A 17,639-nucleotide genomic window follows, 5' to 3' on the forward strand; every position below is an offset into this window, starting at 1 on the left:
ATTGATGTTTGAGTTTAAGAGACTCTAAATCATTACATTGAATTTCCTGTAAAAAAGTAACTTGGGTGTTAAGTTTAGCTAAACACGACAATACCTTTTGACGTTTGACAGGATGACCTAAACCACGAACATTCCACAAGACCACATTAACCATGTTGTTGGATTAGGGGGTACATGAGGAAACAGGAAAACAAAATTGCATAAAAAACAAGGAAACCAGAAAAAATACATTTATTAACACACAATGAACAAAACACGCTGGAAAAAACATATAACAAGGTGGACATATAGTCAAAAAGAAGGAAAAAGATTGAAAGACAGAAAGAGGAAAAAAGAAGAAGACAGATCAAGAAAAAAGTAAGAAGACCAAGGGGTAGAAAAGCAATAAATAAGCAAAGTTAGGGGAGCATAGTGACGTCGAAGTACTTGGACAGCAACAATAGTAAAATAAATGGAAGGAGAACCTTGAATATAAGAAGGCAATAGTGACTACTCATAGGATATTAACGAAATATAACTTGTAAAAAACATATTAACAAGCATTGTACTATAGAAACAGTCACATGTTGGTATCCATTCCACAAGATGCAATATCATGTAGATAAAGTTTAAGTTTGTCACGGTCATCAAATGAACGTGAGCGTCCTTCATGTGTAATTTTGCAAAGGCATGGATAAAGAATTCCATATTGGATATTAAGCTGTTGCATCTGAGGACGTAGGGCAAGAAATTCTTTACATCGTGCATTTGTTGCAGTCGAGACATCCTGGGATATAAAGATATTATGGCCTGACCAGATGAGTCAATGTTTAAGTCTTACTCCCTTTAGGACATGCATAAGCTCAGTAAATTCCAAGAAAAGCATTATAATTCCATGTGACTTATTTGAAGAAGGATGGAGCTGACCAATACAATGTGCTCTCTGTATGTTGAGGGGAGATGCAGATGGCTGGAGATCTAATAGTTCAGGTAAGAGCTTCTGTAGGAAGGAAACCATATCAGAATCTTCAATATTTTCCGGAAGTAAGTAAAGGCGTATGTTATTCCTTCGATTACAGTTTTCAAGATCCTCTGTCTGTATTTTTAACTTGTGAATTTCTTGTTCTAATACTGGAATCTTTGAAGAAACATCCTGTAAGTCACTCACTCGTTCAATTTCCAAAACTTTTCCCTCCATATCAATCCATCTCTCCTCGATCTGTTTTAGCTTTTCATTGCTAGTAGACATAAAAGGTTGAAGGCCTCATACTTTGTCTAATATAGAGTCCAGGACTGGGTTTCGTGAGGAGAGAATAGGATCATTTTTATGTTGTTTTGATTTAGTACCAGTGGGAGAAGATCTGGCAAAATGAGGATCAGTAGCCATTGTTGAAACGCTGAAAAAAGCGATTTAATAAGCACAACATTGGGTGAATGCAGACGGTATAATATCAAATACCACAACGTGTGACACACTTTATAATAATAAGATTTAGCAGTAACAAAAGAACCTAAAGGACGGCATATGAAATATCATAGTAGGTTCCAATTAAAGATGCATATTTGCTCTCTGCCACAGAAAGCAAAAGATATTGAAGTAATGTAAAAGGGAGCCCTTTCCTGAGACCGTCACAATCCAATCATGACCTTGGAGGAGTGAAAGAAAGAAAACATTATCTGTGGTCAGATATAACTGGCAGCCAGTAAAAGGAGAAAAATATGGATGGCTCAATACAAAATGGCGGGAACGCTAGGCAACGCTGCTCTCTCTGAGGTGATGTTGCTCCTTCATTTGAGTTCTATTAATTGTGAGTTGCATCAATTCCATACCAGGGTAACAGGAAGACGATGGCGTAGCTTGAAAGTGTTCAGAAAAAAAAAAATAGCATATTTCCCCAATATTTTGCCAAAAAATAAAAGTTGACAGGCAATTAGGTGTGACACATTCAGGAGAGGTCAATTAAACAAGCAGGGCAAAGGATAACAAATAGATTTTATATTATTCATTCCTAGATGAAAAAAAGGCCCACAAATGTGCTCACTGAAGTATCGGTTTGAAGTAAAATGGGCTGCTGAGAGGGAAAACGCGAGCGCCAGTGCAGAAAACAAAACGGCGGGTGACCGTGATTTTGTAGGCTGGCGGGCGCCCGTGATTTTGTAGGCTAAAACTCACCGCAGTGGCAAAGAGGCTCGTAACAGGATGTCGGGAGCGCGAAAACCTGACAAAAGGCTCACCAAATTATCGCAGAGCCATTCCTGTAGTTCGCGGTCTTGGGAGCCGGCAGACAAGGCTCAAAATCCGTAATAAAGTCCTGCCTCGGAGCGGAACTCAAGCGTGATGCGCCATGACACCTCGGCGCATAAGCCAAGTCCCTCGATGTTTCCTAATGCTTGTTATTCTTATCTTGAAACTTCACAATCTCGTCCTCTACGTTTTCAATCACATGGGTCACACCAGCATTAAATATATTATGATGAAAGTTGACAGGCAGCAAATCGAAGTCTGCAGGGATGATACAGATTAGGAGCAGAAACTGAATGACCAATTTAGTTAAGTTAACAGGTGTCAATATAGTCAACCCTCCTATCGTCCTACTCTCATTTGAAGGAATAGCTGGAAAACACCAGGAATTTACTAAAAAGAATCAGTAGTCCATCTTTCTTGAAGACACACAATATTGCATTCATAAATGAAAGAAGTCCAATCTGGATTACTCAGCTTTGACCGGATACTGGTCACATTCCAAGAGGACAGATTAAAAGTCTTTCTGGAGCTGGGGTAGTCCAGACTAGAGGTCAATTGTGGGGAACGGGGTCGGGAGAATGAGAATCGTCACGAGTTTGAGTATGTCTTTAGCTATTTTTATTCGGTTTAACAACACCGAGATAAGTTCAAAGGCTTTAAAGAACAGTCTCCTGGGGAAACAAACAATACACGAGGGTCCTCTCCTTTGGGGAAGTTTCCGGGTCTTCGGTTCCAGTCTTGAGGAAGCGGGAGCTGACCACAGGGCTGGAGATCACTCGGAGAAAAGGAAAAGAAAAACAGCCACGTTAGGGGCTGGGCCCGACATATACAACAGATGAGAGGAGGGTAGGGTAGTGAGGGTTCACCAGGGTGCTACCACCAAACCTATCAGTCAGGGAGTGTAGGCGGCCGGCAAGATACGACGATAGTGACCACCCTCAGACTACCCCGTCCCACCCTGTGATTTGAACAACCCTTGAAAACGGCCCGTACCTTGTGGAGCCACACTTCTCCCCTGGAAGTGTGGCGGGGCGGCTCGTGGTATCGTTGGCCTCCTGGCTTGTCGTCACTCGGCTTCAGGGGTCCTAGCAGCGGTTCCACGACAGCGCCTCCGTCTTCCTTCGTGGCGTCCTCCTCGTGCTTCAGCTGGCGTTCAGAAGGTTCCGCGCCGGCAGTCCAGAACGGGGCTTCCTTAAACGCCCCCAGCTCCTCCGGTTGGTCAGTATCGGGTGACGTCGTCTGACCTGATTGGGCGAGTGCTGTCGGACATGCCCCTAGCGTCACAGAGGCTGGATACAGAGGTACACGTCCCTGAGGCAGAGCCGTGGAAATCCAGGAAACGTCCAAAGGATCCTGCGGACGGGGTGGAAAGGAAGAAGCGTTAGCAAGGACACCCCATCCGTCCGAATCAGGGAGCTCATCTAGGTCAGGGAGCTCTGCTTCGTGACATCAATATAGATACATCCAAACTAACCTCCGGGAATTGAGTTTGACACCTGGAGGTGGAGTCTTATCAGGTAGTCAATCAAGTTGCTCAAGTGACAAGAGTACTTCATATCTATTATTAGTCTCAAAGCCCTCCCCATCCTGTTCGGACACCCCCGTCCATCCTTTTACACCAAAGGTAAAGCATAGGCCTTGTGATATGGTATACAAAAATACCCAAGAGGCAAACATTTATTAGATCCAGGTGACAAAAAGACCTGCTATACAAGCAATAAAGGATGACATCTATAACAGAGTGTCTTCTACAGTTTCCGATTATACAATCGGCTTGGAAATCCTTTACTCAATTTGTCACCCAGACGGCTCTTCTACAAGACCATATTCTGCCAATAAATCATGGTCCCAGTCTGAGTTATTTTTAAGCCAGGACACTGTTTAAGGGAATGCTGATCTTCCTCCTGTGAAGAGGTTAACAGCAGCGGCAACGCATTTGTCAAAATTAAAACGTAGGAAGTGCAATCTGGAGGGGTCTTTACATTTATCATTTGCTTGTCTGCCACCAGAACATTAGCATTATTGGATGTTTTGCCCTGCAAGTAAAGCATTGTTCGCTTTCAAATTATGAATTATTTTAGTTGTTAAGATGGGAATAATCCATAATCCATTTTAGCCTCCAGTTATTTAAGCTTACCCAAAACCAGGTTTTCCACTTTGTTAAACTATTTATAACCATATCTGTCAACCTAGATACTATTTTTGACCATTAAGGGCAATTCATAACACCTGGGCCGTTACTGGGAGGCGTGTATTTTAAATTATTATTTATTACTATAAAGAATGCATAAATATAATATATTATTATGTAACACATTTTTTTCGAACTAAAAATATTTGCATTACCCAAAAATACTGAATTAAAAAAATCCTTATTAAGCATTAAGTCATAGAAGTAATATTAAAGAGATACAAACATACTATTATTATGTAAAAAGTTTTTAACAATTCATATGTTGTCAACATTTAACAGAAACCTTTTAAATTATTCATATATAATCAGGCCCTACTGTTAAAAGCATAGCATAAATTATTTCAATCAATCAATGTAATTAGTTGAGCACGCAACTCACCAATGAGGGTCTCAAGGTGCTGGAGGGGTGGGGGTGCTGCTCCTGCTTGAACAGCCAGGTCTTTGAAGAATCTCCTGAAGGGCAGCAGGACCTGGGTCTCTTGTAGGCAGATGGGGAGGGTGCTCCAGGTTTTTGTGGTGAGGTGGGAGAATGATCTGCCGACAGCAGTCGCTCGACAGATGCAAGGGACGGTGCAAAGGTGGAGGTCATCGGAGCAAAGCTGGCGGTTCGGGGTGTAGAAGGTGAGTCGTTCGTTGAGGTACGCTGGTCCGGAGTTGTGGAGAGCTTTGTGAGCATGGTTGAGGAGCTTAAAGGTGATCCACTTGTTGAGGGGGAGCCAGTGTAGGTCTTTCAGGTGGGCTGTGATGTGGCTGTGGTGGGTGATGTCAAGGATGAGGAGTGCATTGGGGTTCTGTGTGTGTTGTAGTCATTTCTGGAGTTTGGCTGATGTTCCTGCGTAGAGAGTGTTGCCTTAGTCCAGTCTACTGGTGATGAGGGCCTGGGTTACTTTTCTTCTGGTACCGGTGGGGATCTTGCAGAGCTTGCAGATGGTTTTGAAGCAGGAGGAGGAAACGGAGTTAACTTGCTGGGTCATTGACATTGCGGAGTCCAGGATGACTCAAAGGTTGCATGCGTGGTTAGTGGGCATCCATGCAGTCCCAGTGTGGCCAGCCACCATGGATTGTCCCAGGGGAGGGGGTGGGTTTGATGATGAGGACCTCTGTCTTGTCCAAGTTCAGTATCAGGCAGCTGTTCATCATCCATTCGGCGATGGCCTTCAGTCCTTCGCGGGGGTTGGATTTGGCAGTGGTGGGTGCCATGGTGAGGTAGAGGATCAGCTAGGGGTCGCCGGCATATGAGACGATTTTGAGGTTGTGTTATCTGGTTCTTGGTGAGTGGGGCCATGTAGATGTTGAAGAGTGTCGGGTTACGGGAGGTTCCCAGGGGGATGCCGAAGATGATCTTGGTGTCTTTAGAGTGGAATGAGGGAGGCAGACACTCTGGGTTCTGCTGGTGAGGACGGAGGTGGTCCAGTCCAGTGCTTTGTCACAGATTTGTGCATTGTAGAGGCGTGTGTGGAGGGTGTGGTGGCAAACAGTGTCAAAGGCGACTGAGAGGTCCAGGAGGATGAGGGTCGCGGTTTTTCCGTTGTCCATCATGGCCCTGATGTCGTCAGTAGAGGCTATGAGGGCTGTTTAGATGCTGTGGTTGCTGCAGAATCTGGATTGGGGCGGGTCCAGGAGGTTGTTCTTTTTGGACAGTTGCCTGTTGACGATCTTCTCAATGACTTTCACAGGAACGGGAGAAGGGAGATGGGCCAGAATTTCTTGAGGTCCCTGGGGTCAGATTTGGGTTTCTTGAGTAGGGTGTTGATCTCGGCGTGCTTCCAGCTCGCCGGGAAGTTGGCGGTCTCGAAGGAGCTGTAGATGATCTTGCAGAGATGGGGTGCGAAGGTGGAGCTTGTCATTTTATTACAAATAATACACACATATTTTTCCATGAATATTTCTTCTTTTAACCTGTTCCGTTCTGCCGTCGGCCATAAACCTCGAAATACAATATATTACACAATGTTTAAAAAATACAACTTTTTTACAGCTATATTAAATACAACACTTAAAATGATATACTTACCTATGGTACTCTTATTCACAATATGGGCCATATGTATCAACATCTTGATTTCCGATTCTCAAATATCGATTTTTTAGAAATCGCTATTTGAGAATTGCAAATAGGGATGTATGTAAAAAATCGCAATTTTCTAGCGATTTCTTAATATTCGTTAATTGCGATTAGGAACTTGCGAATCTCAATTAAGGAATACTTTCCCATTCATTTCTATGGGCCAGGAGGACCATAGGAATGAATGGGAAGTTATTCTCAATTTGCGATTTGCAATTTGAGAATCGCAAATTGAGAATAATTTCAAGAGTGCAGGGGTGTCAAAAGGACAACCTGATGCACCCCTGAAATAGGCATGGGTGCACATGTGGTACACATACATGCCCTAAGGGTATGTATGTGCTTCACGTTGCACTTTGAAAAATGCAAAACAGTCAATTTTTCAAGGAAATCACAAATTACCACCAACTTGAAGTTGGTGGTAATTTGCGATTCCTTAAAGGCCAAATTGCACTTTTTTGGTGCTTCTTACATTGCATTTAAGGAATCGCAAAATTTGTGATTCCTTAAATGCAATCGCAAAATAAGGAATCGCAAATTTTGCGATTCCTTATTTTGGCTTAATACATAACATTTGGCAAAATTGCATTAGTTTGCGAATGCAATTTTGATTGATACATGTGGCCCTATTTCCTTCAAAGAGTCTTCCCCACCATGGAATGTTAATATTCCATAAGCAGTTAGCCTGATTTGTACTGAACTATTACATTTCATCACAAAACCTGCTCTCTACACAATCAAAACTTCAAACACACCACCTTAACCACTAAATGAAAAAAACCTTCTTCAGACCTATAAAATCTTTAAAACTTTGGACCTTTCTCAGACATATCACCAGTTTCAAAGGCACTTGGAATAGTTATATGTCGACAGTCTTCACAAATGGCCTCATAAGTAGCTTTAGTTTAGTCTTAGTGGTCTCTGGACCCCACATAGGTGAGTTATGTGAAACCATCAATGAGGAAATACTCAATACATCTGGGCCCCATTTCATCACTATCAGCCACAAGATGCTCCTTGACAGACTGTCTCATTTCGTTCATGCCAACTTTATAGTATTATTTATTTGTACCTTTTTGCTATTTTTTTTGTAATTTTTGAAAGCACCATAGAAAACCTTGTGGTGGCCTGTTTTTTGCATCACATACAAAGATGGTTGGAAACATATTACCTTGTGGATAGTAACTGAAAATCTCTTTGGGTGGTGCTATCAATTGAAGGAATCTATCAGCTATGTATATTGAAATAAAGGTGGTATACCCTTGGTAAGAGTAAAGCAGAGGGGCATTAACTGGATGTAGATATCTGACTGATAGACTCAAGGAAAGAAAGAGAATTGAGGCAGACACAAGACGATTTTTGAGTCTGCTTGAAGAAATGGGTTTTTAGTGATTTTATGAGTTTGGGAATGTAAGGCACTATATGTAAAGAAATGGCTAAAGAGCCCCAGAGGGATGAGTTAGACTTCTGCATGTTTTGTAACAAGTCACACATGCTGGAATGGAATGGTTGAGAAAATGCAGGGCAAAAAGTTTTGACAGATAGTTTGGAGCTCAGTCATCAATGATATTGTGGGTGAGGTTGTTTCATTTACAAGAAGGCAGCCAAGTATATTTCTACACACCCTTGATGTGGTCCTGTTACTTCAAGCCGATTAGGAAATAACCAGAACTTTTAAGTTTTAATATCTTGCTATTTAATTATTATATTCTTTTGGGTCTAATTACGTATTTGTATATATTTTATAAAGTCATTGGTGACCGCTCCAAAAAGAAACTTTGCGTTCAATAAAAAAGCTAAAAAAAAGTGCCTTTGCTTACTTTTATGTAAATCTGGTTAATAGATTTTCAGAAATCAATATTAGAAGCATTTGCTGGGCAGTATTGAAATGGTTGCATTGCACATACACACATTTTAGTGTCAAGAAGGTTTGACTGCCCCTAAGAGGAGCAGATGGAGATTAAACCTCTGATCTGTCAGGATGGGCTAGATGTATCTTGGTTGAAGTTGAATGATGAGATGCTCTGTGAATTGGCTCATCATTGTGAAAACAAATTATTGGCAGGTGAGCCGGATCATTTTCACTCCTGTCTGTGTTAGGAGCATGTCAGAGTAACAACCCTGGGACACAAACCAGAGGTTTTACCAGAAACAGGAGCATGAACTACTGTTCTACATTTGTGTGGATTTCTTTGGCATTGTATCTTTTTTTACTCTCTTCACCCTATAACCTTGCTACATACAAGAATATTCTTGCCCAAGAATACAAAATAAATGAGTCAGTTTATTATTTTCACAAGAGTCTTGTTGTTTATAATTTCAGATGCTGCATTATGTGAGGAGTGTGCGCTTTAACACCAGCTCTGGAGAGGAAATCTTCTTTGATAAAAATGGAGATGTGCCAGCTGTGTTTGATTTGGTAAACATCCAGATCTCTTCTGAGGGCACTGTGACACTGGTGAAGGTGGGGACCTTTGACTTCAGCACCTCGGAAGGGAAGCAGATAAGGATAGCGGATGATGCCATATTGTGGAACACAGGAGAAAAACAGGTGAGAATCTTGATGATTCCTTCATTGGAACGGGAAGGATGCAAGATCCAGACTGATTAAAAGATGATGATAAATCTGTAGAGTGCAACAAGGTGCATTTATTGATTTATTTTCTCAAATATTCTTCTTAAGGAATGCTAAAAAGTCTTTAGCTCTGAAATTAGAAGTAGACAATACAGCTGTCACTCCTTTGTAACAAGAACATAGAAGATAACGTGAACATCATAACCCAAACAGAGAAAATAATATGCTTAGGAGGGTTTTCAATTAATGTTTGATCTTTACCTGTTTCCTCCTTCACTGTTACTTTGCCAGGTTGAAGCCTGACCTCTATATTACTGTATCAAAACAATGAGGGAAGGACCTGCACAGCTGGATAGTTCAATAGTTTTCTCGCAGTGTGGATTTGTAGCGTGCCAACAGGATCAAACGCTGTCTGTGCCTCACAGCGGTCAACTGTAAACTAATGCAAAGCTCCCCCCACTCGGAAGGAGACACCCTGTTGCACAGCATGAAACATAGACTATAAGTCTATAGACAGTTCATCAAAATTCATTCCATCTCATGTTGGGTTTCCAAAATGTTTAATGTTTCATCAAAAGTTCAAAATAATTCAAAGTTCAAGTATTTCATCCAACGTCAACATAATCCAATCATATAACTTCCCCAATGCATTTCGGGCTGATGACTGAGCCCTTCCTCAGGGGGTTACTCTACAAAAAAGGAACAAATCATAGTATCAATATATCAGTCTCGACTTGTATCTATACAGTTACCCAGTAAAATCATTAACTGCATGAAACCAAGATTACATGAAAGGCAGTGTGTTCAAAACTGCGATTATCTCACCAATGTAATGAACAAACTCTTAAAAAAAACGAGTAAACAATTAACTCCATGTGTGAATCCAAAACGTGCCTAAATGATATTCATGCATGACTTGTGAAGACTTGCGTGAAGTTTATCCCGCTCACCAAAACCGTGCAACATCTACAATACCGGTATAAAACAATAACGCTCACGTGAGACCCATACTCACAGCTTGTTTTAGCGGTGTGCGTCGCGTTATCTAAAGAGGTAAAAGAGCGTGTCAAAATTCGAGCAGGACAGAAGTGCCGAGAATATATCGCGGTCCCCGTCAGTATTTATAATTTGAGGCTAGTCACTCGATAGGACATCTAGCTGTCTGCTGGCCCCAGAGGCTTATTCAAATAGCCAGCTCTTGAAGGCCATCTGGGATTCAGGAAGTAAGGCGATAGTCCACCGGTGTGCAGGGAGGATGTTCCATGTCCTTGCTGCAATGTGGGAGAGGGACCTTTCTCTTCTTCTGCCTTGCTTGATGCAGGGAGTATGGGCAAATGAAAAGGTGGCTTCTCAATGGTTGAGAAATTCCAGGAGCTGGTTAATATAATCAGGTCCTTGGTCATGTGTAGCCTTGTGTGTGTTGGTCAGCAGCTTGAATTGGCATCTCTTCTGTACGGGGAGCCAGTGGAGTTATCTGAGCTGGGGTATAAAGCGGGTTCCTTGAAGAAGGCCAAGGATGGAGGCTGGCTGAGGTGCTCTGTATGGTCTGGAGTCTCTGTAGGAGGTATGCAGCGATTCCTATGTAGAGGATGTTGCCATAGTCCAGCTAGCTGAGGATGAGGGCGTGTGTCATGGTGCGTCTCACGTATGGAGGAAGGTATTTGAAGATATTACATAACATGCACAGAGTGAGGAAGCCGGGGAATGAGAAGACATTGATCTGTGTTGTGTTGTGTTATGTCTTCTATCTCCAAAAGCGCCGGGACGCCTCTTGGCTGCGGCATCTGCGCGCTATACAAAAGTTAATAACATAACATAACATAACATGGTGAGCTTGTTGTCAGTAATGATTAAGAGGTCTTTGGCGTGGTCAGAGGGTGTGGGTGAAGGTCCTAGTCTGATGGCCTTTAAGAGTCACTCCATGTGTTGCTGCTGTTGCCAAAGATCATGAAGGCATTTACCAACCATTCATTTACCACGCATTTAATTTAGGGTGGTGAACCCCAGTAGGTAATTGTAGTTAGAACCATTTTTTCTTCAAAAAGCATTTTTTCTTTTCCCAATAACTTTGGCACCAATTGACAAATCTTTTGTGAAAATTTCAAAACTAGTGGCCTGCTCCGGTCAGCTCCTGTCTTGAAAGTTTCGGGGTGATTCGGAAAGCGGGGGCCAAGAAAAAAGGAGGGTCCCAAAACGTGTTTTTTCCATGTTAATTCCCGTAGGAAACTTAGATAGCCCAAACTGCTGAAAGGAATTACACCAAATTTGGCAAAAAGGTAGCCCTTGTTTCAGATAGAACTCTTTTTGTTGAATGGTGTGAATCCGTGCAGTAGTTCCTGCGAAATAAAAAAAAAAGATTTAAAAAAATGAATTTGCCATAGGAAAGTTTAGACACAGCTACAGCTCGAACTGCTGTAAGGAATTACACCAAATTTTGCATAAAGGTAGCACTTGTGGCAGAAATAACTCTTTTTTCTTAAATGTTGAAAATCCGTTCAGTAGTTGCTGAGCAAATCAAAAAATAAAAGTTTCTATATATAGAGGCGCGGTGGATCCGCGCACCGTACCGATCACAAGCTGCATTCTAGTTGGCTGTTGGCTGTGAACACTGCAAACCAGGAAGTGTTGGCAGCCATATTGTGCCTCGGGAAACAAGATGAACAAAGCTGTACAACAAGAAAAGGGGACAGGGTAGCAACACCCTGTCCCCCTTGGCCTGCTAAGGGGGTCACACAAGGACCCCCAAGACCCAGTAAAGCATTTTTTTATAAACAGTGGAATGCGCGCTGGGTGTGGGGATCCAAACATTTTTTTTTTTTTAAAGCGAGGCTTTCTTGCTTTGTTATGTTTAACCCCCAGGTGGGCCAGATCCCAGGGGTATGTACAAGTGTAATCCCAGGGACTGCCACCCCATGGGCTGTTTAAAAAAACTTACACCTGTGTGGATGGGCTCATGTCCCCCTACACAGTCTGGAACAGCCATCTCCCCGGGGCACTAAAATCCAAATTCGGGGGTCCGTAGCAGACCCTCCCACCCCGGGGACCACCACCTCCCTGGGGTTTTCAATTTTTGGGAGGGGCTGTGCAGCCCCCCTCCTTGAGCCTGTGATGGCCCGGGGACCACCACCCCCCAGGGCCGGCTCCTGCAGTGTCCCAGGGTGCTCACCCCAGGACACTGCTGTTTGCTGCGGTAGGGCGGGAGCACGTCTCCTGCCCTTTGTAGCAAGCTCTAGTTTGAATTTTGGAAGAAAGAGCAGTGAAATCTGATCTCTCTTCCAAAATCCAAAGCAGAAATGCTTTTCCACATAGGGAGCTGCATGTTAGCAGCTCCCACTGTGGAAAACCAATGTCGGTTCCCGCAGTACGATGCAGGGACTCTCCCTTGCATTAGGGCTCTCCCTATGGTCCCATTGAAGTGTATAGGCCACGGGGATGGGGTCCCCTGGGCGAATAGAAATTAGTGGTAGGAGCCGTTTTTATTATCAAAAAATGTAGAGTTGTGACCCTAGCGCGAGGCTCAACGCGTCCCCCTGGTGTAAACGCGCTGGGGGCATGACTCCCAGCGCAGACCCCTGGTGTGAACGCACTGGGTGTACGACTCCAAGCCACGCTGGGTGCGTGACTCCCAGCACAAAAAATGTATGATTTTTTTATTATAAATCTAGGTTATATGTTTGGATCTTGTGTGGCTCTAAAATGAGGCCTTGTGTTTTGTGGGAGATTTTGGTACCTACATGTAAGTGCCTATTTAATGTCTAAAGTTGTTGAGAAAGACTCTGTTTCCCTCATCTGTGAAATGTACACCATCTCTCATGCAGATGCTATACATATTAAACACAGATTGCTTTTGTATATGGACCCCATACTATAATCTCCCAGATATGCAGAAGCAGCTTTATTGACATAGCTTTCTCAATCTGTGGGCAAAATTGATTGGACCAGTTCCATTTTTGTCTTTGCCATATGTTAGAATAGACAAAGGCAGTTTGGGGGAAAAGTAACATAAATTCTGCAAAGGTGTGCTTCATTAGCATTTCCAAACCTGCCTCAGTCAAAATGCCTAGGTCATTGCCACCACAGTGCACAATTATGGGGTCAGGGTGTTGGAGATGCAAAAGGGATTTAACTAATGGCATCAATTGGTGCCACTTTAAACCTCTCTTTACGATCAATTTAATATCTACATTTTGCAAAGCTGGGTTATGGTCAATACCTCTGCTTTCAGAATTCCTTTTGCACCAGAAAATATAGCTGTGTCCCACAATCTACACTCTAAGCATCTTGAAGGGAAGTCTTGATGCACTGAAAAAGATGTTTGTAGGTGAAGTTGGCAGTTGGTAGAATAAGATCTATCTAAAATAGTGGATAAGATGCAGTTTAAAAAAAAAGGAGAGAAATGATTGGTTTGATTGAGAACATTATAGAATGACAAATAGGGTGTATGCTTCTTATTGGCTGGTAAAAAATAGGTATATTAGACAGGATAAACTGATATTTTGGAATGTCAAGCACACTTGCTGTTTCAATTTGCAACATTGTGTGCTGAACTTTTGACCTGTGTGTTCAGTTGAGTCTTCCATGAACTGTTACTATGGAAACAGGCATTAAGCTGAATAGGGATAGGGTTGGACGTTATGTGTGGAATTAAAATGTCTATTTCATATAAATATTACAGTAATATGTAATTGCACTGAGAGTGACTGGAATGGTTAGAAGTTGTGTGTTATAAAAAAAAGAGGTAACCTTTTTGTAATATAATTTTGAAGTCTCGTCTGGATCCGCGGTTCCATTGCTTAAGGTGCACGGACCAAGCGCGTCTCCAGAAAATTGCAGAAGCGATTTTGGTTCAGTTAGAGGTCAGTTGGCAAGGGTTGATATGTTTAACCAATAGAAATGTGTCTTAGAATTTGTAGTAATCTGGGAAGCAATGTGATTCGATATTTACATGTATATGTCTGCAGAATAAGAGGGAAACTTTGCGATTTTTTGGTTTTGCTAAGAGCAGTGCACTATATTAATTTTGTACATAAGAAAATCTAGTGTGCGATTCCGATATTTCATAATCTACAAATAATTTTTGAAAGGTGAGTTATTAATTTGTGAGGTGTACAATGTCCTGCCTTTGTTTTTCAACATGAAATATAATTTACAACATTTGAAGTTACTCATATACTTTTTAATGATTATGCAGTTTTTAGTAAAGTTGTTAAATATACACTTTGCATAGCATTATGTGTGTTTTGGAATAGGGATTGCTGATTATGACTGATTGGTATAATGTGTGGATATGTACATAAGTAGTATAGTGGATAATTTTTGGTGTAGATTTCAAATTGGAAATGAATACGTTGAGTTAAAGTATTAGTGATGAGAGTAGTTTTTATAAGTGTCTAAAGAGGTAAAGATAACATATGCAAAATCATTTTGGTGTTTGGTTTCAATTTGAAGCTTGTATTGTGAATTTATGTGGTGTAGATATTGTTTTGTAGAGAGATACTCATTTATGTTTTTCAGTGAAATGGTGAGACTTATAGTAGAGAAATGTGAAAGGTTTCTGGTTTGTATTTGGTTACATGTAATATTAAAAAGCAATTTGAAGCTTGTATTGTGAATTTATGTGGTGTAGATATTGTTTTGTAGAGAAATACTCATTTATGTTTTTCAGTGAAATGGTGAGACTTATAGTAGAGAAATGTGAAAGGTTTCTGGTTTGTATTTGGTTACGTGTAATATTAAAAGCAGTTGTAGAAAGGTGAGATGTATGCAGTAGTTTTATTCTATAGAGTTTGCTTGCTGAGCAGGTATTGCCTTGTTAGTACTGAGACACTCCTCCAATCACCCATCGAGCACCGTACTCTTATTTATTCTGTGTAGTAATACCTAAGTACTTATAAATTCTCTATGCACTGTGTTAGGTAAAATCAAATTTGCACAATGTATGCGGTCCCCTAACTCCTTGCAGACTACTGAGTCACTCTAGCAAAAATCTAGCTATTAGTCATGCTTGTCTGGTATCACACTATGAGTCTGTGTCCATTACTACATTCATCCTGACAGATGCATGTCCTTATTTAATCACTCTGCTAAAACATAGGCACTTATACCCTCATGTTTCTGTCAACTACTAGCACTGTAAGTACCTAGTCACTGTTGATGCATTTTTCATAATGACTCAGTCATTGAGACAAGCTGTGGTACAATCAAATGTGTACAATTTATGCAGTCCCCTAACCCCCTGCAGACTACTGATTGAGTCCTGGAAAAATCCAGGTAAGAGTCTGTAGTAACCAAGTCCATGCTGATTGTAGTGTTACATGAAGTTTTATTTAGGTTGGTTACAGCAGAGTAGAACAGTAGATATTAACCCCACCAGGAGCACCCAGCTAGGCGCTCAGCCCTTCTCCAACTGTGAGTTCCCACTCCCAACATTCCATCTTAGATCACTCAAGCAGGGTTCCACTGGTACAGCATAAATACTAGCAACCGAGGATACAATATATCCTCTTTTGTTCCAAATGAGAACAAAAAGGAACGCCCATATTAGAAACAACACAATGTTCAAAAGAGAAGAAATGGATGCAGACTAGAGGAATAAGGAAAAATGAAAAACCAGAGGAAAAGTAGAATACAAGTGAAAATGTGACTAAAACAAGAACACAAGAGGAGAGGAAAGAAAATAAAGTTGAACACCAGTGAAAGTGTGATCAGTACAAGAATGCAATAGAAGCGGAAAGAAACATACAACATATCCTCCTTTGTTAAATGTAAAAGAAGAAAAAGTGGAATAATAGAACAACAAAGAGAAGAATAAAATAGTAGAACATATGCAAAGAATAGAAAGAGAAACCATCAATGGCAGCCCTATGCAAACCCACTGGCCAGGTAAGTAAGCAAAGAGACAACTCACATCAGGAGAAATCAAGACGACAGAGAAGAATAGGAGTCAATATACTCAAACTTCCCCATCTAAATTTAAGAATACATAACAAATTGAAAAAAGAACTGGGCTACAGTGTAAGAAAACAGAACTAAAATCATAAATAGGAACGCCCAGAGAAAAACAGCCCATCTACTATGGTAATTAAAACCATACACCCTTAGTGTAAATAAGGTATACATGGGTAAATGTTGTGCACAGTACAGAAGGGACGACACGCAGGAAACAGACCCCATGTGGACATGGGAAACTAGTGCACTGGATAAGAATGTAAGTACCTTGCACAAAACCAAATTACCAAACAAAAATCTATCACTCCGGAGAGATCAAGATAGGGTACTTAAAAGGCGCGGGAAACACGTCCACGCAACACACCTCTAGTGGAGGTCACTTGAAATGCACATGACATTTGGGAAAACCCCAAATACACCTCACGGAGAGGAAAAACACACCTCACGGAGAGGATAAGAGACAAATAATGTGCATAAATAAATGTGTGCTCATAACATATTCCAAACTAAGAATGGAATGTAGAGGTATACACCCTTGTTAATGCTAATGGACTATCACCTTAGCATAGTTTGACAGCGTTTGGGAAGGAACACATAAACGCAATGCACCGGGACTAACACTCTTGCATAGCTCCAAAGAGGAAGTGGAAATGCACACACCCTACATTGGGTAAAAACAAAAATAGAGAGGTCCGTGTGCCGACAACTGACGTGGTGCTGCCACATTGTGCGCTATTGAAAGCAAATGGGACTGGGAACCCATCGCAAAACACAGAAAAGGAGCAGATGAGAACTAAAACCCACTGCAACCAAATGGGGTAGGAGACCCATTGCAAAAACCTTGAAGTAAAGCAAGTGGGACTAAATTAAAACCCACTGCAACCAAACGGGATAGGGGACCCATTGAAAAAACATTGAAGTAAACCAGGTGGGACTAAATTAAAACCCACTGCAACCAAATGGGGTCGTGGACCCATTGCAAAAATATTGAAGTAAAGCAGGTGGGACTAAAACCCACTGCAGATGCATGGAACTGGGGACCCATAACAACAGGAAATTCGCTACATGAATAAAATATTAGAGTAAAACAGTGGTAAATATAGTTACAACACATCAGAAAGCAGTACAGTCAATAATGATAATCAGAGTACAAGATTATACATTTTCCCTATATTGAAATGCATATTAGTGAGCTAGTAACTACACACTGAAGGATTATAAATAAAATGAAAAAAAAATACCAAATTCCAACTTGCCCAGAAGATGGCAGCAAAACGCCAATATTGTTGAAATGTCACACTCAATTTGAAAATCGATAAATACCTTCACTCGTGTACAACACCATGCTTCATTATATGAAACACTAAGGGCCCGATGTAGGTAAAAGGGATTTTCCAATTTCAAAATACCGAGGCGGGCCGAATCGGTATTCTGAAATCGGAAAACGAGATGTAGCAAACAAACGGCGAAATAATACCGAATCGGTCGGCATCGGTAATGTGAATCGGTACGTACCGAATCTGCACGGACCGAATCGGAAATAGCCGAATCGGCTACCACCGAATCGGAAATAGCTGAATCGGCTACCACTGAATCGGAAATAGCCGAATCGGCTACCACCGAATCGGAAATA

At 41.5% G+C, this 17,639-nt stretch overlaps 1 protein-coding gene across 1 annotated transcript in view; it reads left to right on the top strand.

Annotated features, from left to right (window-relative positions):
* The first annotated feature begins 939 nt into the window (after nt 1-939).
* Nucleotides 940-17,639, top strand: part of LOC147718208 (vomeronasal type-2 receptor 26-like) — a 137,418-nt gene continuing 120,718 nt past the window's right edge. The window contains exons 1-2 of the mRNA XM_086967167.1: nt 940-969; nt 8,807-9,034. Of these exons, the coding sequence (XP_086823293.1) occupies nt 940-969; nt 8,807-9,034 (258 nt within the window). The remainder of the gene's footprint in view (nt 970-8,806; nt 9,035-17,639) is intronic.

This window comes from Lissotriton vulgaris, chromosome 4_1, assembly GCF_964263255.1.
Source record: "Lissotriton vulgaris chromosome 4_1, aLisVul1.2, whole genome shotgun sequence".
Lineage (NCBI taxonomy): Eukaryota > Metazoa > Chordata > Amphibia > Caudata > Salamandridae > Lissotriton > Lissotriton vulgaris.